This window comes from Chiloscyllium plagiosum, chromosome 25 (assembly GCF_004010195.1).
Source record: "Chiloscyllium plagiosum isolate BGI_BamShark_2017 chromosome 25, ASM401019v2, whole genome shotgun sequence".
NCBI lineage: Eukaryota > Metazoa > Chordata > Chondrichthyes > Orectolobiformes > Hemiscylliidae > Chiloscyllium > Chiloscyllium plagiosum.
Window position 1 is genome coordinate 28,927,270 of NC_057734.1, and position 24,882 is coordinate 28,952,151.

General features: G+C 40.2%; 1 protein-coding gene across 2 annotated transcripts in view; it reads right to left on the reverse strand.

The window, feature by feature from the left end:
• LOC122562703 (transmembrane protein 132C-like) overlaps positions 1-24,882 on the reverse strand; it is a 1,065,724-nt gene that overhangs the window by 757,150 nt on the left and 283,692 nt on the right. For both annotated transcript variants that reach the window (XM_043715795.1, XM_043715796.1), the window contains exon 2: positions 18,585-19,482. In XM_043715795.1, the coding sequence (XP_043571730.1) occupies positions 18,585-19,482 (898 nt within the window). The remainder of the gene's footprint in view (positions 1-18,584; positions 19,483-24,882) is intronic.

Below are 24,882 nucleotides of genomic sequence, written 5' to 3' on the forward strand. Positions count from 1 at the left end.
CGTCTTGTTCTCATGTCTTCTCTAAATTCCACTTGACTGTATCTAAAGTATCTTCTTTTCTGTAACCATTCCCTGTAGTGAGTTCCACAATCTCACAATTTTGGGTCAAGAAGTTTCCCATTTGATTTCTTGGTAACCTCTATATATTGATGACCTCTAGTTTTTGCTCTTCCCTACAGATAGAAAAACTCTTTCTGTCTACTGTATCAAATTGTTCGGAGGTTTAATGAGCTATATAAAATCGCCATTCAGCCTGGTCTTTTCAACAGAAAGAAGACCCAAATTGTTCACACTTTTCTGATAGATATAACTTCATACCTATGGCATCCCTGTAAATTTTATTCCACCCTGTTCAGTGTCTCTACAACGTTTTCTCCCCATCTCCTGCTATCACTTTTGGACCAGGCAAAACATTGACTGCACTTGGAATAAAATGGAACATGGTTAAATTGGAAGACTAACCTGTTTAGACTGAAATGTAATTCAGAATAAACATCCTTCCAGGTTTGCAGTTGTCATGTGAGCTCTACCATGATGCACACACACTGGACCCAGCTATTTTACACTTGAATAATGATATAGTGGGCCTGAGACTATGGTCCTGTGAACACAGAAGAGAATTGATAGAAAGTCAATTTTTCTTCAGGAAGAGACATAACTAATATTTGTAAATTGCCTTTAGCCCCCACAGAGCAAATTAAGTACTTTTGATAACTGTTTTGATGTGGATAGCTATGAATAATGTACGTCACTGTATATTTCTACCCTTTTATTCTAGGACATTAATGGTATTTGAAGGAACCTGTACTCAGCCATTTCAAATGTTATAGCACAGAACAGAAGCGCTATTTCAACATGTGCAAATGGAAAATGATGCAAAACAGAACAAGAAAGCTGAGTGGTTGTCAATTAGCTAAGGTGGAAAAGTAAAGTAATTTAGTTATTCTTGAGAGCTCGCTCAAAGCAACCAGTCAATTCAATGCTTTTTAAGTAAGGAGAATCAATTGTAACAATATATTTGGATAACATTTAATTATCAGTTGAAATAGTTTGAACTGTAAGCCTTCACTGTCAATGTTTCATCAACAACACGATGAGTAACTATGGGCATCGTTCCTTCAAAAAGATATTATATTGTATATGAGTGTTCTGAAGAAAAATGATTTCATGTAACAAGACCCCAATTTATGTAAATTTATGAGGCACACAGCTGCTTTAGGATGGCATCCCATCCACCTGCAGCAATAAAGAGTTATTTTATGATTAGGTAGTATTCTTGGTTTATCGCTCTACCCTTATGAGTTTATATCAACTCAAGTTGGGTTAAAATTGATCCCCTTGCAAGAACCATTAGTGATACTGGTAAATTAATATAAGATGTGTTCACGTGATGTTCCTTCATACTTCTAAAGTAAAATTGTTTATTTTGAATTGGATGTCCTTGCACTAACTGATAACAAATAGAGGAATATCACATCAAAACATTAATAAGTCCTGGGCAGAAACCCAAGTAAATTTGGAAGGGATAATACTTCCCTTATCCCATTTGTTGGGTCTAGTACTCCAAGCTGAGTCAATCATGCCTGTCATTGTATTTATTCTTACTTTTAACTTGTATAAAAGGCTATTATTAAAGCAGGTATATTATTTTGTTGAAGCTAATTTGTTTTTGCAAATCTTTTGGATCCTTCAATAAAAACATCCCATAACCTCAGTGATTCCCCTTTCCCACCCTCCTGATGGAATAGTTGTTAAATACCATAGAGACAGACCCATGTGATTTACTTTTCTACTCAAACTATAACTTCCAATGATTTTGACAAAGAAACTCTGTCCATATTCAATGTTTACTGTGACAAACATCACGTTTTATCACCAGAGGGTCAGTTGGTTCTTCTAGCTTCTGGATTCCAACAATCTGGTCATATTGGGAAAATATTTTCACTAGTCAATGAGGGACAACATTCAGAAGCATTGACAATCAGTAAATAAAAGATATGATAAAGTTGCCGTCACAGAAACAGTGCAAGTAGAAACTGCAGTCAGTCTAAAAAAATGAATAAATATTTGAAGAAGGAAATGCTAAGAAATGGTAGTTTTGAACAGTTCAATAAGGTCACCCCTTAATCTTCTCCACTTCAAGAAGAATAAGCCCAATTTCTCTAATAGAGTCATATAGTCATAGAGATGTACAGCATGGAAACAGACCCTTCGGTCCAACCCATCCATGCCGACCAGATATCCCAAACCAATCTAGTCCCACCACCAGCACCCGTCCCATATCCCTCCAAACCCTTCCTATTCATATACCCATCCAAATGCCTCTTAAATGTTGCAATTGTACCAGCCTCCACCACATCCTCTGGCAGCTCATTCCATGCACTTACTACCCTCTGCATGAAAACGTTGTCCCTTAGGTCTCTTTTATATCTTTCCCCTCTCACCCTAAACCTATGCCCTCTAGTTCTGGACTCACCGACCCCAGGGAAAAGACTTCCTGTATAGCTGCAACATGACCTCCCAACTCCTGTACTCAATACTCTGACCAATAAAGGAAAGCATACCACTATCCTATCTACTTGCGACTCCACTTTCAAGGAGCTATGAACCTGCACTCCAAGGTCTCTTTGTTCAGCAACACTCCCTAGGACCTTACCATTAAGTGTATAAGTCCTGCTAAGATTTGCTTTCCCAAAATGCAGCACCTCGCATTTATCTGAATTAAACTCCATTTGCCACTTCTCAGCCCATTGGCCCATCTGGTCCAGATCCTGTTGTAATCTGAGGTAACCCTCTTCGCTGTCCATTACACCTCCAATTTTGGTGTCATCTGCAAACTTACTAACTGTACCTCTAATGCTGGCATCCAAATCATTTATGTAAATGATAAAAAGTAGAGGGTCCATCCTCCCTTATGTATAAAATCCCTCATTCCTGGTATCATTCTAGTAACTCTCCTTTGCACGCTCTCCAGGGCTTTAACTTTCTTCCTGAAATAAGGTGCCCTGAACTGAACACCTCCAAATGTGGTGTGAATAATGCTTTGTAGCGGTGTAGCATCACTTCCTTGCTTTTATACACTCTGCCTCTATTTACAAACCCAAGGATCCTGTAAGCCTTCTTAACAATGTGCCTGGCGACCTTCAGAGAACTATGCACGTGAATCTTGAAGTCCCTTTGATCCTGCACTCCTCTCAAAGTTGTACCATTGAGCCTGAATGGTCTAGGTGGTAAAAACAATGACTGCAGATGCTGGAAACCAGATTCTGGATCAGTGGTGCTGGAAGAGCACAGCAATTCAGGCATCATCCGAGGACAGGCAAAATCGACGTTTCGGGCAAAAGCCCTGGTCTGTCCATCTTTCCTCTGCCAAAATGCATTACTTCACATTTCTCTGCATTGAAATTTATCTTCCAGGGGTCTGCCCATTTGGCCAACTTGTCAATGTGCTTCTAGAGTCAGTCAGCATCATCCTCACCATTCACTGTTCTCCCTAGCTTAGTACTATCTGCAATTTTAGAGATTTTTCCCTCAACACCCATCTCCAAATCATTCATTGAAAAAGCAAGGTCCCAACACTGATCCTGAAGGAACACTCACTCTCAACTCATCTACAATCTGAGAAACCTCCATCTACACCTATCCAAAGTTTCCTATCTTTTAGTCAACTTCTAATCAATGCTGCCAAGGACACATTAATCCTAAACATTTCTAATTTGCTAACCAACCTGCTGTGTGGTAACAAATGTTTTCTGAAAGTCTAAACATACAACATCCACAACACTACACTGATCCATTATCTGTGTCATCTCATCAAAGAACTCAATCAAAACTGTCAGACATGGCCTACCCTTGACTAAGCCTTTTGACTGTCAAGTATTAACTCATTTTTCTCCAAGTACATATTTGCCTTATCACCAATTATAGCTTCTACAAATTTTGTCAGTATTGACGTTAAGCTGACAGGTCTATAGTTTCCTGAGTTATCCTTTGCCCCTTTCCTAAACAACAACGTTTCATTTGCAATCCTCCAATTGCTGGTGAAGGCATATTTGCGATAAACTGGGAATCATTTCACTTAGCAGGGAAGCATAGGGGTTTTATGTTATTTCACCCAGAAATCAGACTTTTGAGAAATATTGAAATCGGGCAGGTTTTTAGCTAACTTTGGAGCTGCTTATTCTTCGTGCATTACCAGGAGAGTCACTAACCAAAGTTAAAGCTGTATAAATAAAAGTAGGTCAAACAAACCAGCAATTTCAGAAAGGTAACTGGGTCATAAGGTTGAGAGATTCTGTTACTAAGTGGATTGATATTCATTCACCATGACCCATTGCTTTTTATAGGAGCTGTTGGACATTTGCCGTCAAGTAATAATGAGTTTCAATGGTCTTCTTTGTTCAGAATTGGTTGAGGTAGAGATTTTGTCCCGTAATCCTTTGTGTTGGTTTGGCTGAAATACTCGTCCAAACAAGTCGCATTTTCCAGGAGCTGACAAGTTCACGGTTATGTTGGTAATTACTAGAAATTTCTAGAAGCAGTCAAATTGCTTATTCTGTGTTCAATAGCAAGCATTTTCAAATCCGGCAAGGATCCATTTAAACCAAAAAAAAAGTTAACAAAAAAAAAAATTAGGATCTTTCACATCCTGCCTCTGTGCATTACAGACGTTATAGGCCAATTGGCCGCTGACTGTGCAATAAAGTTCAGTAACAATGATTTTCCCGAATTGCTCAGCTGTCTACAGTTGGACCTGATCCTGACCTATTCTGCCTCTGCAGCTTCCAACTGCCAGCTTGTCTCTCCACCTCACAATTACCTTCTCCTTTTGAAAACTAATTGGACTAACCCTTTCAACTTTGACATACCTTACATTGTTACTTTCTAAAGCTATAGGACCAGCTTCCAAACTAACCATTGAAATATCTAGCCTGATTAATGGCAGGCCATGTGTCTTTTAGCATGGCTGGGCTGTTGGGAATTCTGTTGTCTTTGATGCTCATTTCTGTAACTCTACTCTAAGAATTTCGCTGAATTATTTGCCATCGCCTTGGAGTACTTGCAAACCTTTGATTTAGAGTCATAGAGTCATAGAGAAGTACAGCACGGAAACAGACCCCCCCGGTCCAACCCGTCCATGCTGACCAGATATCCCAATCCAATCTAGTCCCACCTGCCAGCACCTGGCCCATATCCCTCCAAACCCTTCCTATTCATATACCCATCCAAATGCCTCTTAAATGTTGCAATTGTACCAGCCTCTACCACATCCTCTGGCAGCTCATTCCATACCCGTACCACCCTCTGTGTGAAAAGGTTGCCCCTTAGGTCGCTTTTATATCTTTCCCTTGTCACTCTAAACCTATGCCCTCTAGTTCTGGACTCCCCAACCCCAATATGCCTATTTACATATCCATGCCCCTCATAATTTTGATTTGATTTATTATTGTCACACATTCTAATATATAGTTAAAAGTATTGTTTTGTGTGCTATCCAAATAAACCATTCCTTATATAAGTACATCAGGGTAATAGAACAGACCACAGAATATAGTATTACAGCGGAGAAAGATCAACTCTAATGTGAGAGATTCATTCATAAGTCAGATAACAGCAGGGAAGAGGCTGTTCTTGAATCAGTTGGTACGTGTTTTCAAACTTCTTTATCTTCTGCTCAATAGTAGAGGTAGAAGAGAGCATTATAGAAGTTATCATCTTATGGGCTTTCAATCAAGTTTTAACATGCCAACATCCAATTTATTCTCCAAGTATTGTTTTGAAAAGACAGCTCATTCTCTGGCTCATTTCCATGACTGCAGGATGGGGTAATGCTGCCCTTTTAACAAAGTTATGCTGTCCTTGGCTTTTTCTTCAGAGGAGTCATGAAAGTAGCGATTCTGAAAGTCTAGCTTTGAAGGGTTTGAGGGCTAGTTTAATTATAGCTTACAGATACTGCCTCAAGGCAAAGGGCTTTTAAGTTTAAAATAACCACTAGTACAATGAAAGGGGAGTAGCCAGTTCTCCCAGCTCAGCTTTTCTCTGGTTTGGTTTGGTTTGGTTTCAGCACTCTGGTTGTTCACTGAAAACAGTCAGGCAGTTTGAAGCTGCTGGTCCAAGAAACATCTTCTATGTTGCATCCCTCTGCCATTTCTCTCTCTCTCTCTCTCTCTCTCTCCTGTAAGACCCTGTGTTTGATTTCACCTTTTGTGCCAAGGGGTGTTTATGGGGATTATTGCAACTATTTGGAACAGCATCACCTTTTGTGCCGAAGGGTGTTTATGGGGATTATTGCAACTATTTGGAACAGCATCATTAAGTTGGGATAATCTGTTAGGTTTTTGGACAGGTTGTTATGATATATTCTGTTCTCTTTTGTTTGTGTTTCATTCCATAATCTTGTAAATGAATTATTTTTTGTTTAAAACAACTGGTCAGTCCAGCTGTATTCCTCCTGGAATATCCATTTTATACCTGCTTAAACCAACTAGCAAAATTAGGGTCCAGGCTACTTTTTTGAAATGTTTTGATGGGGTCTGGCCTGGTCCATAACACGGGGCTTATATCACCCACTTTCTCGAATAGAAGTTTTGTTCTGGCAGTGATCATTCCCCATTCATCATCAAAGTGTACACAAATGGGAGAAACAACAGTGTCACTGTCAAGTAAGAGAAGTCAGAAAAGGTCAAGCTGCAGTGATTCAATGAGTGGACTGAGCAAAGATTGAAGGTATGGGCACATCAATGTGCTAAAACATACAATCTAAAGGGAATCAATGCAAATAGAATTCTCAAAAGTGAGTGGGTACAGTTGAATGATGAGTGATTTGAAGAAATATATTGTGTCCAGATATTTTAACTTATTTACCCTAAGGAAACATATTTTCCAAATATCAATTGTTCATGGTACTGAATATCCTTACTTCCTGTATAAACATCCCAAACTATCTGCTGAGATTATATCTCCATAGAGTCATAGAGATGTACAGCATGGAAACAGACCCTTCAGTCCAACCTGTCCATGCCGACCAGATATCCCAAACCAATCTAGTCCCACCTACCAGCACCCAACCTATATCCCTCCAAACCCTTCCTATTCATATACCCATCCAGATGTCTTTTAAATGTTGCAATTGTACCAGCCTCTGCCACCTCTTCTGACAGCCCATTCCACACATGCACCACCCTCCGCATGAAAAAGTTGCCCCTTGGGTCTCTTTTATATCTTTCCCCTCTCACCCAAAGCCTATGTCCTCTAGTTCTGGACTCCACCACCCCAGAGAAAGGACTTTGTCTATTTACACTATCCATGCCCCTCATGATTTTATAAACCTCTGTAAGGTCACCCCGCAGCCTCCAATGCTCCAGGGAAAACAGCCCCAGCCTATTCAACCTCCGCTATAGCTCAAATCCTCCAACCTTGGCAACATCCTCGTAAATCTTTTCTGAACCTTTTCAAGTTTCACAACATCATTCCAATAAGAAGGAGACCAGAATTGCATGCAATATTCCAAACGTGGCCTAACCAATATCCTGTACAGCCACAATATAACCTCCTAACGCCTGTACCCAATGCTCTGACCAATAAAGGAAAGCATACCAAATGCTTTCTTCACTATCCTATCTACCTGCGACTCCACTTTCAAGGAGCTATGAACCTGCACTCCAGCACTCCACTGGTCATAGGCCTCCAATCTGAAAAACAATCCTCCACCACCACCCTCTATCTTCTATCTTTGAGCCAGTTCTGTGTCCAATTGGCTAGTTCTCCCCGTAGTCCATGAGATCTAACCTTGTTAACCAGACTCCCATGGGGAATCTTGTCAAATGCCTTACTGAAGTCAATATACATCACATCTACCCCTCTGCCCTTATCAATCTTCTTTGTTACTCTATGATTTTAGAGACCATCTTAACACATTAGCTTCCCAAGTGAGAAGCTTGTCACTGGACTCCTCTTCCACTGATATATCCTCCAGATGACCCAGAAGACTGCATTAATTGCCAAGACTCTTAAACCTCTAGATGCTAGCTCCCTAGCTAATGCACAAGTTCAAATATCTGCTTCCTTCTTTCAAACAAGCGAATGAATATCAATTCATCATTATCAGTCTCCACCTGCAAAGTTGCAACAGACATGGTCATTGGTTAATAGCAAAGCTTGCTTCCTCATCCAAGACTGTTAGTAGTTAATGTACACTGCATAGCATCAATCTGCCTATACACTTACAGTGACAGATAAAGAAAGGCACTAATGAGCAGCTAATAAACTGTGGCAGAAAAGTCTAATGAGATACAATACAGTAACTGTACTTGTCCAGTTGAAAAAATGAGCTCCATGACGCTGGCAATTTCAAAAAGGTTACCAACTAACTCAAAAGGTTAGACTACGTAGAGCTTGACTCACAACTATCGGCAGCCAACCCATGATGTTTAAATGTAATGACGTTTGCGGCAAGAACACCAAGAGCGTGAAACAAATTATGAAGTTGTTTCAAATGCCCAGCAAATCAACCCAGTATCAGTGGAGAGGATGGAGAAATAAATATTTGGGGAGTAACCTTTAATAAGGACAGCATTTAAACAGAAACAGAGTAAATGGGAGGGAATAAAACCAATTCAAAAAGAGCGATGATTCAAATCAAGTAACATCTTCACAGAGTAATAGAGATGTACAGCACGGAAACAGACCCTTCAGTCCAAATCATCCATGCTGACCAGATATCCCAAATTAATCCAATGCTCTTTGCCAGCACTTGGCCATTATCCCTCCAAACCCTTCCTATTCATGTACCCATCTAGATGCCTTTTAAATGTTGCAATTATACTAGCCTCCACCACTTCCTCTGGCAGCTCATTCCGTACACCACCACCCTCTCTGTGAAAACGTTGATTCAAGAGAGGTAAATGGCTGAAAGGATTTTAACAGAAGATAAGTTTGAAATGTGTGGATTGGCTTAAATAGTTACGACTGGTTTCTTCATTGTCTTTAGGTCCTATTCCAAAGCCTTGCCAGCTTTGCCTGCCCCTTTATTGTCTCAGCTAATCACGTGTTCTTTGCTTTTCTTTTGTATCTGCTTCCAAGCAGAAAAGTGTCACTGTTATCCAACTGTGCGTGCTCAGTTGTGATGTTAGGTCACGGACATATGCAGTTGAAGAACTGTTGGGGGTTGGAGTTAGACCATGCCAGTTGTTTCAGATTCACTCGAACACTCAGATAATTTTCGCAAGAGTTGATGACAAAAATGTTCGAGATGTATTTATGTGTTGATTCTTCACAATGGACAATGGGAGATGCTGTTGGGTTAACTGACAGCTCATAAAACAAGCTGAATATTCATTGAATTGCTCCTGACTGACTGCAGCACTCCACCCAGTAGAGACATTGTCCAAACAACACAGCCTTTCTTCAAAGTTCACCATCACTGATTCTACTCAGCTTCTCTAACCCAACCATGTGATGTTGTTTTCATTTCTAGTTCCCTCCTTCAGTTTGATCTTTTCCTACTTAAATTTTGCTGATTCTCACACATTTTCCAGTTCTGTGAAAGGGTGACAGCAGGATAAATGTTAACTTCTCTGCTCTTTCCACACGTGCTGGTTCACTCAATGTGTTATACCCAGTATCATGGGTTTGTGTTTCTGAGTCCCAAAATTTGCAGATTTTTGTGTTATTTCTATGTTGAGAACCAACCTATAAAATAATATCTAAGACATCTCTCTGACTTGTGAACTAAAACACCACACCACAGTGCTGGCATACGATTTCAGTGATAGCAGGGTGTAAATGGACATTTATTTTCATCCTGATCTCAGTCTTTGATCTGTCTCCAAGCAACAGACAGTGTTGCAGCCAATGTCAATGCCTCTGTTTTTCCAGTCCACGTGTGTGATGAGACGAGAAGGTCAGAGCATAAATGACCTATATGAGTATTCAGAATGTACTTACTGACTATTTCAGTCCAAGATAGTCAAAGTATAGGTGTAGAATTTAAAATAGTAGAGGTTACAAGTGTTCTGTTATTTCTCCAATGCAATTTTGCTACTATCAAATCCTAACCATTTTAAAAATGCTCAATGCATACTCTGACAGCACAGTAAGAGATACTAAAGATGAATTGTTATGTGGAGTGGGAGCAGATCACAGTGGAACAGAGCGAGCACAGTACAAAAGAATGTAGGTGAGGGATTTATCTTGTGGCACATGACTGTGCAGCTTGTCAAAAAGGAGCAAATACCACACAGATCTGACAATATATCTGCAAGCAGACCGGCTGAACATTGTCTTTTCAAGGTTTCTTTTTCACCATTCTTGCATTAAACAGTGAATCCTCTTACACAATGAATGAATCGGGAAAAGAATATAAAATTCCTCACCTTGACCCCAATCTGCCCACTTCTCATTTCAACAGAGGGGCAGATCTGGGGATGGTGCAGGCTCCCGGGAGGCAGATTAGTCACTCTGAGAGATCTTTTAAGGTATACGAGCAGGATCAAGCCAGGATAAATCAGACAGCAACTTCCAGGTTTCCATGTTTGACTGCATATGTGCGCCATGCTAATGACAATGGTCAAATAATCAATTTTTCATCAGAGATTAACTCCATAGATTAGGATGGGTTAAGTTTGTTTAGCATAGTAAAACATATGATATGAAGCACAAATAAACTATGTGTGTGTGTTTGTGTTTGTGTTTATCTTTGTGTGCGTGTGTGGCTGTGTGTTTGTGCATGCTTCTGTATGGTTGTGTGTGTACGTGTTTGTGTGTGTGTGCAGGCTTCTGTGTGTTTGTCTTTGTTATTGTGTTTGTCTTTGTGTGCACCTTGAAGATTTACAGCAAGCTAACTAGTAGGCAATGTTGCAATATTTTATACACACAGCACATGCAGTCTTCAAAGATAAGGTAGATATTTATCTTTTCTCTCCTGTGTAGAAACAAGTTTCAATAACAAGTGAACCAATGAACCTTCATAAATATAAAACATTTGCTGATACCCTCAGATCTCGTGGTAGTGACTTTGCTTGAAGGTGTCATTGCTTTCCACCGTCGTTAGTGTTGTTGTCTGTTCTTCTTGTGTTGTATGTCAAGATTTTCTTTATGGACTGTTCTGGAATTTTCTTAACCTGTCGCACCACAGCCAAGCTTTTCACCAGATGAACCATTTATTTATCTCATTCCGCATCTGTTTTGAGTCTCAGGATTAGCGTAGGCAGTCAGGTAGTTGCGCAGAGATCTGGTCACTCATCAGACAGGACTGACTTTCCAAGTCAGTCAGGAAGCTGGCCACAGTCAGTCAAGAGGGATCATCAAGGGCCACTGCTGTGGCAGGGGGAGTTGGGGAAGTCAAATGTGGGGAATGGAGGCAGCAGCAGAGGGATCAATAATTGTGAAAGTGGGAACTCAGCATACAAGTGGGGGAGAGGATAATTCACCAGAACTCACAAAGAGAAACTTCCTGAAATGGACACAGCCAATTTTTAGTAAAATTCAGCTCATTGTTTCTGATGTTACATTGTGTGGCTTACACACTGATCACTAATGTGAGTGAGCAAGGCAACTTGAGGTTCAAAAAGACACTACATTCATTTCAGCCTATGTGCTGACACAACTGAACAGTAAAAACTATTTGTGTGTGTTACGGTCCTAAAAATGGAACGGCTGTGACCAAAGGCAGTTACTTTGCTTTAAGAGATTAGGCAGCAGCAAACTAATCAATGTCGTCCTGTTCTTTTTCTGAATTAGATGAATCAGGTGTCTGGGCCTTGCATGGGAAGGAGATCCTTAGGCTGTTTAACGCGGCCAACTGCATCTAACCTTTGGGATTTAGCTGATGCCAGGCAGATTATCACACCACTGAACTGAAGCTAAGAAGGTTTCAAAGCCTCTATAAAACCTTAAAACCACAGCATAAAATGCCTCCAGTTACTTCTAAGAGTTTTCTCATGTATTATTCTGGGATTTCAGTCCCTTCACTTCTGCAAGCTCAGTTATCAAATCTTCAAGGTTGAATTGTCTGGTAAAATGTTTTAAAAAAACCTTAGAACTACAAGATAAGAACAGTTATTTAATCAAGAGGACAATACCACAGCCTGTGACACTGCTAGTATGCAGCATGCTTGTGAATCAGTCACACCTTTTATTTAATGAACTGCATTATAATTGTGAAGATGCACAGAATGATACAATTTTGAGATCCTGTAAGTTTTAGAATTTCCTACCTGGGATAAAAATCAAGTACTAAAATAGAATAGAATAGTTCTGAGGAAGGGTCACTTGACCAAAAAGTTAACTCTGATTTCTCTCCACTGAAGTTGTCAGACCTGCTGAGCTTTTCCAGCAATTTCTATTTTTATCTCTGATTTATTGAATCTGCAGTTCTTTCGGTTTTTATGAGAATTGTTTAACCTTACTGCTAATGAAACATTCAGGGTCTTACGATAAGAATTAATATGGAAAATCTCATCACAGATTTTCTGGTATCTAACAATTAGTTTGGGGAGTACATTTCACAGGTCTTAGCTCAATAATACATACAATTGTAACTATGAGTTATTCCAAATCAGGAGCAGTATTAGAAAGCCATTTATGATGCTAGTTGGCTCAGAACTTAGTTGGAAATTCTAAATACATGGATTTTAAGGCATATTGATCTGCATGTTGCAGACTTCTCTGACAGTTTCTTCTGCAAACCATATACATCTTTCCTGAACGATCTTCTTGCCTTGATACCTTTATTTCGGCGTCTCTGGGCTGGAGCTATACTACAGTATTCACCCCAAACTGACCATTACAAGACCTCCACACCCAAACACACTACTTCCCAGCTACTATGCCTCAAAGAGAGGCAGGTCTAAAGCATTTGCACATGGTGGGCTCCAAGAAGCAATCTTTACAGTTTGCGAATTATTGACCAATCTTAGAAAATCACACTACAAGTAACACAACGTTGGAAAGGTACTTTCACAAGTCAAAATTGCTAAATGTCTCATTCTGTCTTTTCCCTATTTTAAACCAAGTCCATGATCTATGCACTCCTTTCCCACCTTTTTCAAGCTATTTCATTTAAAAAGTATAAGATAAACATTTCAAGGTAAAAACAAATAAAAATGTAGCAAACTCCAGAACTCAAAGCAAAATCAGCAGAAAAAGTCAAATGTAAACACATTCAACGTTACAATAGTGTAAGCTGTCAGCTTCGGAGAGTTACAATTACAGGTTTGTTTATTTAAGAAGTTCACCCTTGAGAAAAGTTAGAGATGTAAATTTAAAAAAAGACTTCTGAACAATATTCCTCAAAGGAACTTTCAAAACTGACTGCAACCACAAGGATGTCTCTCCAGTGTGACTGTATTAACTGACTACGTGAGCTGTTCTGTCACTGCTTAAGAGAATCGTAAAGGTTTGGAAATAAGATGAAAAGATAAGTTTGCTTAATTTACATCAGAGATTTTCACTTGGCTGCATTGGCACTTAATTATGATTGATAAGCATTAATAATGTGCAAAATAAAAGTGGCAGCTTTCATCACATATGGCTTTCTTCACATTTCGGTGATACCTTGATTCCATTTTGTTATAAATTATATACAATACAATACAGCACAGGAACAGCCCCTTCAGCCCAACAAGCCTGTGCTGATTTCTAATCCTCATTTGGACAGGCTACTTATTGCCCAAGCGCTGTATCTCTCCCTTTGTTCACCTCCCATTCATGTATCTACCAAGATATGACTTAAATATTGCTAATGTGCCTGCTTCCATCACCTGCACTGGCAGTTCTTTTCAGGCACCCAGCACCCATTGTGTGAAGAATTTGTCCCACACTTCTCCCCTAAACTTGCCCCCTCTCACCTTGAATCTGTGCCCTCTAGTAGCTGACCTTTCCACCCTGGGAAAAACCCTCTGACTATCTACACTATCTATGTCTCTCATAATTTTATAGACCTCTATCAGGTCGCCTCTCAGCCTCCATCTTTCCATTGAAAACAATCCCAATTTATCCAATCTCTCCTCATAACTAAAACCCTCTAGACCAGGCAACATCCTGGTAAATCTTCTTTGCACCCTCTTCAAAGCATCTACGTCCTTCGAGTAGTGTGGCAACCAGAACTGCATGCAATATTCCAAATATGGCCGAACTGAAGTTTTATACAGCTGTAACATAACTTGTCAAGTTTTATGTTCGATGCCCCAGACAATGAAAACAAGCGTGCTGTATACTTTCTTGACCACCTTATTCACCTGTGTTGCCACTTTCAGGGATCTGCAGACCTGTACGCTCAGATCTCTCTGTGTGTCAATGCTTCTCAGGGTTCTGCAGTTTATTGTATAATTCGCACATGAATTTCATCTTCCAAGATGCATCACCTCACATTTGTCTGTCAACTCCATCCGTCATTTCTCCGACCAAATGTGCAATCTATCTATATCCTGCTGTATCTTTTGACAATCCTCCTCATTATCTGCAACTCCGCCAATTTTGGTGTCATCTGCAAACTCACTAATCAGACCACCTACGCTTTCCTCTCAATCATTTACATATAAACTACAAACAACAAAAGTGCCAGCATTGACCCCTGCGGTACAACTCTAGTTACTGATCTCTCTTCCAAAAAGCACCCTTCCACTGCTACCATGTCTTCTACGACCAAGCCAGTTCTGTATTCATCTAGCCATGTGACTAGATCTCATGTGACTCTACTTTCTGCACCAGCCTGCCTATCAAATGCCTCACCAAAGTCCATGTAGACACCATCCGCTGTCTTTCCCTCATCAATCATTCTTGCCACCTCCTCAAAAAACTCAATTAAGTTGGTGAGACATGACCATCCCCGCACAAATCCATGCTGCCTATCACTAACAAGTCCATTTGCTTTTAAATGTGAATAAATCTTGTCTCTCAGTATCTTCTCCAAAGGCTTCCCCACTACTGACGTCAGTCTTACTGGCCTGCAAGTACTTGGATTATCTCCCTTCTTAAACAAGGAAGCAACATTGGTCTTCTCCAGTGCTCTGGAACCTCGGCTAAGGCCAAAGAGGAACAAAGAAATCTGTTAATCCCCAGCTATTTCTTCCCTTGTGTCCCACAGTATCCTGGGATACTTAACACAGACATATGAAAGTGAAGTAATCCAAGTTTCACACTCACATAAACTTGTCCTGTAATTGCTTTGAAATGAATAAAGGATTAGCACTGATTTATTGACATGTTGTGACCATCAATCCATCTAACATTTCTTTGCATGGCCCAACTACAGGTATAAAATCCCTTATCCAAAATTCCAAAATCCGAAAAGCTCCAAAATCTGAATTTTTTCTCATGGAGTGTGGAGCGCCATTTTGGCATGCAACCAGGTGACCCAACTCCACACCCACCCGAACCACATCACTCAGATGTAACGTTACGGTGTGGCCCAGCACTGGCAGGCGTCAACTGTGTCTCAGCGCTCATCCTATTCACACGTGCATCTGCTGTTAGGGAATTTTTTTTATTTCACTGTGAAAATGTCATTTATTCTGAAATCCAAAAAATTCTGAATTCCAAAAAACAACTGACCCCCAAGGATTTCAGATGTACTTGTATTTAAACATGCCACGTCTTGAAATAGCGTCATGTGAGAGCTTGTGAAAATCCTAACTTTACCTTGCCAGCCTGTCTGATTGCTGTGCGCTCACATTAACTTGCTATCTTAGAGGGAACAATGTTGGCTGAAGTTTAGAAAGATGAGGGAGAATTTCATAGAAACCTTTAAAATTCTAACAGGACTAGACAGGGCAAATGGAGGAAGAGAAGACCAATGACTGTGGAATCCGGACACTGGATCATGGACTAAGGATATAGGGTCAAGACAAAAAAATTGAAGATGCAGGAATCCCAGGTAGACAAGCAGGAGACTGGAAGAACACAGCAAGCCAGGAGGTGGAGAAGTCAACATTTTTTGTGTAACCCTTCTTCAGGAAAAGGATATGGGCTAGGCCATTTGGAACCGAGATGAGGAGAAATTTCTCCATCCAGAGTGGTGAGACTGTGGAATTCTCTGTGACACAGAGCCATAGAGACTCAAATACTGAATGTTTTCAAGAGAAAGCGGGAACAGTAACTGGGTTGGATGGTCAGCCATGGTCATATTGAATGGCAGAAAGAAGTTGAAGGGCTGACTGGCCTACTCCTACACTGTATGTTTCTGATGGTTGGAAGCTGCCATTTATTAATCACTGATCCTCAGAAAACTCAAGACATTTTTTTTATTCTCTCATGGGACTTGGGCGTCACTAGCTGAGCCAGCATTTATTTCATGTCCCTGGTTACTGTTGAGAACGGTGGAGATAAGCTGCTTCTTGAACAGCTGCTATCCACCTGCTGTAGGTTTACCCACAATGCCCTGAGGGAGGGGATTCTGGGATTTTGACCCAGCCACCGTGAAGGAATGGCGATATATTCCCAAGTCAGGATGGTGAGTGTCTTGGAGAGGAATTGCAGGTAGTAATGGTCCTATGTATCTGGTGCCCTTGTCTTTCTAGATAGAAGTGGTTGTGGATTTGGAAGGTGCTGTCAAAGGATCTTTGATGAATTTCTGCAGTACATCTTGTGGATAGTACACACTGCTGTGATTAAACATTGGTGTGAACAGTGGATGCTTGTAGATGTGGTGTGCATCAAGTGGGCTGCTTTGTCTGGACGTTGTCAAGCTTCTTGAATGTTGTTGAAGCAGCACTCAACCAGACAACCTTAATGCAATTCACTAACAGCAATTTTCTTTAGGCTTTCTTTTAAAAAAATGTCTTTTCCATTTGTTTTAGGGCAAGCTATTAAGTTAAAAGATGTGAAAAGGAAAAAACAAAGAGTGCTTTATTTTTACACTGTGCAACAACAGATCATTACTCACCACAATTGACCATTGTTGTATGGTTCACCACCAGCAATTACAGATTATTCAAACAATCAAAAAAAAAATCAGAGTGTTATTTTCTTCCCCACCAAAAACTGAAACGAAACTGGCAGTGATTGTGGAGTCTTTCTGTTTTTAAAATGGCTGCCACGTATCCCAAATAAACTGCAATGTAATTCACAACATCATACGCTATCATAAGGGCATACGAAAATTTAGTTAAAAGGCCAATTTGATCTTATGAATTTATAGATTCTCCACAATGTTTTACTGGACCAAAAAGGTAAATGGGTACTCTGTTGGAATTATGAGGTGATATTTTACAAAGTTGGCAATCTTCAAGAATGCTGGGCCAGGTCCCGCCCAATTTTCAGCAGCACACTTTTTTCCCAGGGAGGAAAATGGATAATGTGTGAAGCATGAAGGTGTGAATTAGAAATCAATTGAGCCTGTTATTCTCATTAAACAGGACAAGCAGATTTAAATTTTGTTCCAGAAATTACCTTAATCTGCTATGGTGAAGAGCAGATGAGAAATGTTGAACTGTTAAGCCGTCAATTAGTTCAAATCTCTCATCTTTAAATTTTGAAAAAAAAAACTGCCTGCCTATGTCTGGGAGGGTTAAACATCTATTTTATCAATTTTGGGTGATGTTCAAAAAATCTTAGAAATACTAATGTAATCATTATAGCTATATCACTTCTCAAGTGTTACTACAACTTGTCATTACCACTCTGGGTGGCTTTAATTTCTCAGTTTAATTGACAGCTGCAAGAGGTTATTAAAAGATTGGCTTTTTTTTGTTGTGGGACTCCGCATATAAATATTTGCCTTTATAAGGGATTAAGTACTAGAAGGGATTCAAATGTATTGAGTATACTTTCATGAATAATTATGCATTTTACTATGTTGTGCTGTTTGTAATAGAAACTTGGAACTTTATTTTATTTGATTTTTACATGGTTCCTGAGATCTGTCCATCTTGGACACTGGGTGTGTTAGCATGAAGCGTATAAGGGCAAAGGTTGTGGGTGGGGCAAGGATTGGCAGGAGTTAGAACTAAGTTGGTAAAGGCATTATAAGAGAAACACTTACACTTGAGATAGCAATGGTGATCCAGTCTATTTGTAATGCTATATATAAATAGCATACTTAAGGCTCTATGCTGTTTGCCAGTATGTTTTTGGTTGTGGCATTGTACATTTGTCATTTACATTTTGGATCGGTCCATGGACCAGACTTTGAGTACCAGTAATCTGTACTCAAATTCAAAGTTGGGAACCAATAACTAGGAAAGTATCCTGAAACACACATATTACTTCTTCCCTCCACAACCCAACTTCTGCTCCTGCCCTCTCTCCCAAGTAGATTGGCAATCTCAACTGTGAAGTCAGAAACATTGGTGCTGAGGATCAGCAAAGCATATGCAGTTGGCTGCATTGTTACACAGTTCAATTGACTCTGCAATTAACTCCCCCTTTCTTGTGCAAAGATAAAAAGTGTTTTCTTCCAACAAATCCAAAAAAAGAAACTTAAAAAGCTTTCAATTAAACTATTTAGATTTCAGGAGAAATATGAACTATACTGTGTAAATACCTCGTGCACATTTCACACCTAAGTATACTGCCATCATATTTATTGTCCCTTTGACACAATTCATGTTAGAGGAATGCCCCACAATGATCAATGTAAGACCTACCGCAGTGTGAACAAGTCCACTGTTGAGCTGCTAGCCAGAGTCACATGAAAAGTGACAACTTCGCCTTGTTTTACGGGTCTTTGTAAAACGGAGATGGCAATGTTGTTGTCCAGCCTCATTTCTGTAAGCTGTGGGTTCCCAGACCCTTGGCGAAGTCGGATGCTGCCAATGCGCTGGAGAGAATGGGGCATTTCACCAACATCATCACGGCCTGGTCGGATAGCATTACCCTTCCGTGATTCCTCTACATTGCAGTCCCCATCTTCATCGGTACCCTGCACCATATAATAAAGTTCCACTGGATTCCCCTCGGATTGATCAACTATCTTTTTACGGCCAGGCACCACAGTGGGAGGGTTAAACCAAGATGGCAGAAGTTCCAGCTCCACAATGCATAAGCCAAGGTCTCCCTTCAGGCGGCAAGTGTTTCTAACTTCCCTAGTCTCTCGAAAAGCATACACCCGAATACATGGCAGATTTTCATTCACACTGTAATCATCCCAGTCTCGACCTGTGATATAAAATAAAATCTGCACAATTGGCCGATTGGAGTAAACTTTATCGTCAATAATATTGGCTCTGATTTTCCAGTTGAAGGTGAATCTGTCAACCATGCTGAATGCATCGGAAGGCTGCAAGAGAGCTCTGGGGACAACTTGTTCCACAGTGTAAGGTCCATAACTGGCATTAACTACAGGGGGCGTCTTGGTTTCATGTATAAAGAACGGCTCCACGCGGAACTGTAAACTAGAGTTACGCATGATATCCTGGTTGGCTTCTTTTAGAAAAAATGAACTTCCAGCTTTATGTATTCGGTAATTCACTGGCAGATACACTGGAAGAGAGGAAAATTTTTGCACACTTTCCACATTTCCTATCATCGTTCGGGTCTCGACAACTGGGAATAAAAAGAAAATGCATAATTATTAACAATGCCCCTCAATTTCCTCAAAACCATACAGTTTAGATTTTTACATCAACGATTAATTCAGGGCTGCTTATCATGATTTTTCCCCTTGACTACATGACAGTGTTGATGTGCAATCATTTAGCACTCAATGCACAGTTGACAGTTCTTCTGTCAGATGTTGCAATAGGTGTGAAATGCAATTCAACTCAAGAAAGATTCTGGAGTAAATAAAACATTATTCCATTACAGAAGCTTTCAATAAGGGTGCCTTGTAAAGAGAAAAGCAGCAGGCTGCAAAAGATCAAACAGATGTGATTCTGTGATGGAAAGATTATCCATTTATTAGGAAATACTCATCTCTCATCTAATTAGAAATTTATTTTGATTTACTATCCAAAAAGGATTCCACTTTCTTGCAACGATATGATTAGTGTTTACAGGATTGTGGAAGTAAATTGACAGGGTAAATTCTAAGCCAAGCCATTGATGTTAGCACTGGTCCAAAATGTAGGATTGTCGCCTACAAAAAGCAACAGATGCTAGCTCAATTGATTTAAAACCGAAGATAGATTGGTTTTTACTAGCCAAGCACATTGAGGTGTATGAAGCCGAGCCAAGTGGATGAGTTAAAAACGAACACAGAAATTGCTGGAGAAGCTCAGCAGGTCTGGCAGTATCTGTGGACGGAAAGCAAAGTTAATGTTTCCTGTCTGGTGACCTTTCATCAGAATGGACTCGAAACGTTACTCTGTTTTCTCTCCACAGATACTGCCAGACCTGCTGAGTTTCTGCTGCAATATCTGCTTTTGTTTCAGATCTCCAGTATCCGCTTTGTTTTAAGGGGATAGATGAGTTCAGGTACAGAAAAGCCATGATATTATTTAATGCAGAACATACTCAAGAGGCTGAATGACCTGATGTTGTTCCTCTGCAAATCAGTCTAAAGCCAAGAAGGGCAGACTTGCATTTTTAATCTTCCATGACTGTGGAACCTTCCATTGCCCATGGCGGCTAATGGAATGCATCACAGAATTGTTACATTGCAAAGATAGGCCATATATGTGTGGTGGAACTTCAAAGCGACATTTCACTTAGAAAGGGTGATACCAGTTGTAATGTAGCAAAGTAGAGGAATGCCTTAACTAAAAATAGCAGAATGATCTTCAAATGGGATCCTTGGGGAGGGTGGGAGCGGGGGAGCTCATTGTCAGCGAGTCATCATTTATCTCACAGCTCTCTGTGGGACCATCCAGTGCACAACTGCGAACTGCTTCTCCCCACATAGTAACAGTGACAATACTTCAACAATAACTTACGAGCTCTGAGAGGTTTGGATATGGCAGATATAATTAAATACAAGTCCTTTAAAAGTGAACAGAGATATTACAAAAAAAAGAAACTTTAACAAAAAGTGATTAAAAACATATATTTTGCTTTAAAAAGATAGTTTAATAGCATTTACTCATAAACCATTTATTCAGCTCATTCGACCTATGACAAGCAGATCTCTGAAGTTTGCTTGATACAGGCTTGTTTCCTGCTGGTGGCCATTTGGCAGTGTGGAGCAGGGTGGCGGAAAAACAGGAACCCCCACTTACCCATTTAATATCTGCCTCTGACAGGTTAAGGATGCAGTTGCAAGCTAACTCCAGCAATAGAGAAGCAAAATGGTAAGGTTTTTGACCAGGAGTCAGCCAATGGGCCTTACAACCTTCTGTTGGCGACCATTCTAAGCTGGTCCAAAATCCGCAGCAAAACACAGGATAATCTCGACCCCAACTTCAAATCCATTTTGGTTTCCTGATCCCGGTCTAAAAGAAACCAGATCTTTTTCTTTAAATCGCTACAGTGTCATTCAACCAGGCAAGCTAAAACTGACCAGGACAGGGCTTGGTCTTTTATCGCATCAAACTCTGTAATTGGTATTGAACTGCCTATTAAAAATGCTTGTCACATAAGGTTTAGAGTTCCCATGTGAGCTGATAAATGAAAAGCAATTGGTTTTTTTATGCTTTACACAGTTTGTTCCTATTACATTCTCATAAAGATCTTTCAGCTGTCACAGCTCAGAGTATTCTCATAGCCATTTCACAAATATAAATCCTCAGAAAGTATAAAGCAGGATCTGGACTTGAGTCTCTGTCAAAGATCAACATCAGTCCCAGTAGACTCCTAATCCAGACGACAAACCTCAGGACAAAAGCAATACTCTGGTCACCTATGATGTTGTCAGTCAAGTAAAACCGTTTTGTTGAAATGGCTGATTTAATCTACTCAGTGGAAGGAACAGAGGTTGGAAGGGTGGTTCTTTTGAAATATCTGTCAACCACTCAAAAAGACCTATATACTGTGCTCATCTCATAATCTGATTAAGTACAGACATTATCAACTAATAGGAATTAAGAAATGTAGCTGAAAGCATTACCTCCATTTTCCATTCCAGGAAAATGCCACTAATCTGAATCAATTGCAACTAAATACAGTTTAGGCTTATGATTTGTTTACACTGTTAATTTGTCATTCAGAACGATACGATGAAATGATCTCACATTTTCAGCTTTAAATCAGGAGAGAGAACTGCCCAAATTTCTTAGAAAACAATAGTAGGTTAACGAGGCATGTTATTAGTAATCTGCAAATTGGCCGACAAACTAAAGGGATTGAGAGATGTGCTATCATTTACAAATCTAGTATCGCTGACCCAGAATTGATGCACCCCACTCAACTATTCACATTTCACAAATAACATGGTATCCCTAACTTCTCTCTTATTTTAAAGAATTTTCTAAATTTTCACATCAATTGCCCCATTAAACTCACTGAAGAAATATTTGGCTTGACCTTAAGAGGGCAAGTACATTAATGTATAAATAGTTAAAGATTCAAGGAGCAGCAAATTTAATAATTAAATTTTATTTTCATTTGTTTCATTGTTCATCTCTTCATTCGACTTTTCTTTTCCTATCTTTATTTCCCTTTCAACATTTGGTTTGCCTTCATTCACGATTCTTCTCCCTTATTCCTCTGCTTCTTCCTGAATTGTTAAATCACAGCAGTGAAGGAAATGCATAGTGGGTCTTGTCGATTCACTTAATGTCCCATTGCCTTTGCTCATAGCTTTAAGTTCACACTTGCATCAAGTTATGGCATAAAAGCTGTTGAGCTGAAGGACAATGTCTAACTTCTGGCATATTCTGCAAAACATCCTGTTCCACCAAGTTCCGGTTCATTATCACCACATCGCATCAACCATTTAAATACTTCAGCTTAGTTCACTAACTGACACAAAAATTCCCTGAAATAACATGAAATGCTAATTCTACATATCAATTTATATATTACGAACACCAAGGACTTGCTTCAATCCAATTCAATGGTTTTTGAGATGACTGTTGAGTCTAATTTACAATCTGCAGACTTTGAGTCTTAAAGTGCAGGTTGGAGGCTTGGGTTAATGAAGTGTTTGAAGCGATGTGTATTACTTCCAATGTTTTGACTTTGGGCCTGCCTATTCCCAACAAAGTATCTCAATGTGTTTGATACCTTCCCAAATAATCTTCTCCATTAGGTTAGTCAGGAACCAGAGACCCACATGAGTTGACAGGGATATTAGACGAGATGTCATACAGTGTGGAGACAGGCCATTTGGCCCAACAAGTCCACAATGACCCTCCAAAGAGTAACCCACCCAGACCAATTCCCCAACATTTACCTCTGACTAATGCACCTGACACTATGGACAATTTAGAATAGCAAATTCATCTGACCTGCACATCTTTGGATTGTGGGAGGAAACCAGAGCACCCAGAGGAAACCCACGCAGACAACGTGCAAACTCCATACAGTCACCCGAGGTGGGAATCGAACCCGGGTCCCGGCACTGTGAGGCAGAAGTGCTAACCACTGACCTACTGTGTCGCCCCATCTAACATCTTCAGGGATATTTTGAGGATATCTCTAAGGTGCTTCTGTACTGAATGTACTGAAATTTGAGTTGGGAGGCCTGGGTTCATTTCCTGCCTGCTCTAGATGTATGTCCTAACCTGTCTGAGCAGGTTGAATCAAAATATCTCAAGTGTTTCTGTTGTCCGCCCGGTGTCTCCTCAATTCTGAGTCGAGCAGATGCTATAGGAGTCTGGTGTCAGACAACAAAACATTGTTCCACACAGCTGGTGTTGAGTCAATAGACCCTTGAACCTGGGAGAATTGATTTGAAAAAGGATGTTACTGTTGGATCATCTTTCTTGATACCAGATTTGAGTTTTGTTTTTATTCACATGTTGGACGTAGACATCACTGGCTATTAGCTATCTGTCTTTACCCTTGAGAAGTGCATTCTTGAACTGCTGCAGTCCACGTGAAACATGCTCACAAGCTTTTAGAATTAGAATTTGCCTTCGGTTTGATCTTGTGTGATTAAATATTTTGTTTCTTTTTATTTAGTCAAGTGATTTTAGAACTGACAACATTGGGTTCCATTTAGTTGGTATTGAAACATTTGTATCTCTTATGAAACTGTTAAGACCATAAGATGGAGCAGTAGATTTAGACCATTCAGTCCATCATTTCTGCTCCTACATTCAGTCATGGCTGATATGTTACTCAATCCCATTCTCCTGGCTTCGCCTTGTGACCTTTGATCCCTTTAATGATGAAGAACCTATCTATCTCTATCTTAAATGCACTCAATGTCGTGGCTTCCACAGCCTTCGGTGGCAATGAGTTCCACAGATTCATCACCCTTTGGCTGAAGAAATTCATCTTCATCTCAGTTCTAAAGACTTGTCACTTCATTCTGAGGCTGTCTTATAGTCTCTTCTACTAGTGGAAACATATTCCCCTGTCTAATCTGTCCAGGCCTCTTGGTATTTGCTAAGTTTCAATGAATCACCCCTCATTCTTTTAAACCCGGATATAGACCCAGAGTCCTTAACTGCTCTTCATATGACAAGCCGTTCGTCTCCAGGATTATTCTTGTGAACCTTCTCTCAATCCGCCTCCAAGGCCAGCACACCCTTCCTTAGATATAGGGTACAAAACAGCCTCAGTAGTAGATTCCCTGCTCTTGCATTCGAGTGCTCAAAATGCATGTTAACATTGCGTTTGCCGAGCGATCTAAGATGGCAGCGATCTGAGAAGATCACACTGCAGAGCTTCGCATCACAGCAGGAGCAGGACGGTCCTTTAACCCACCCAAACCAGGTCATCAGGATTTCTTGGGGCATTGGAAAGATTGTGGAGCCCAATGAAGCATTTAAAAATTGACTTACCTGTATTTTCAGCTGTCCAGAAATGCCTAAAAAGGGAGGAGGAGCATCTGAGGCCAGGCCTGCAGCTCAGCCTGCAGCAGCCTCGGAGCCAATTACTCTCCAGGACCTGGTGAACCAG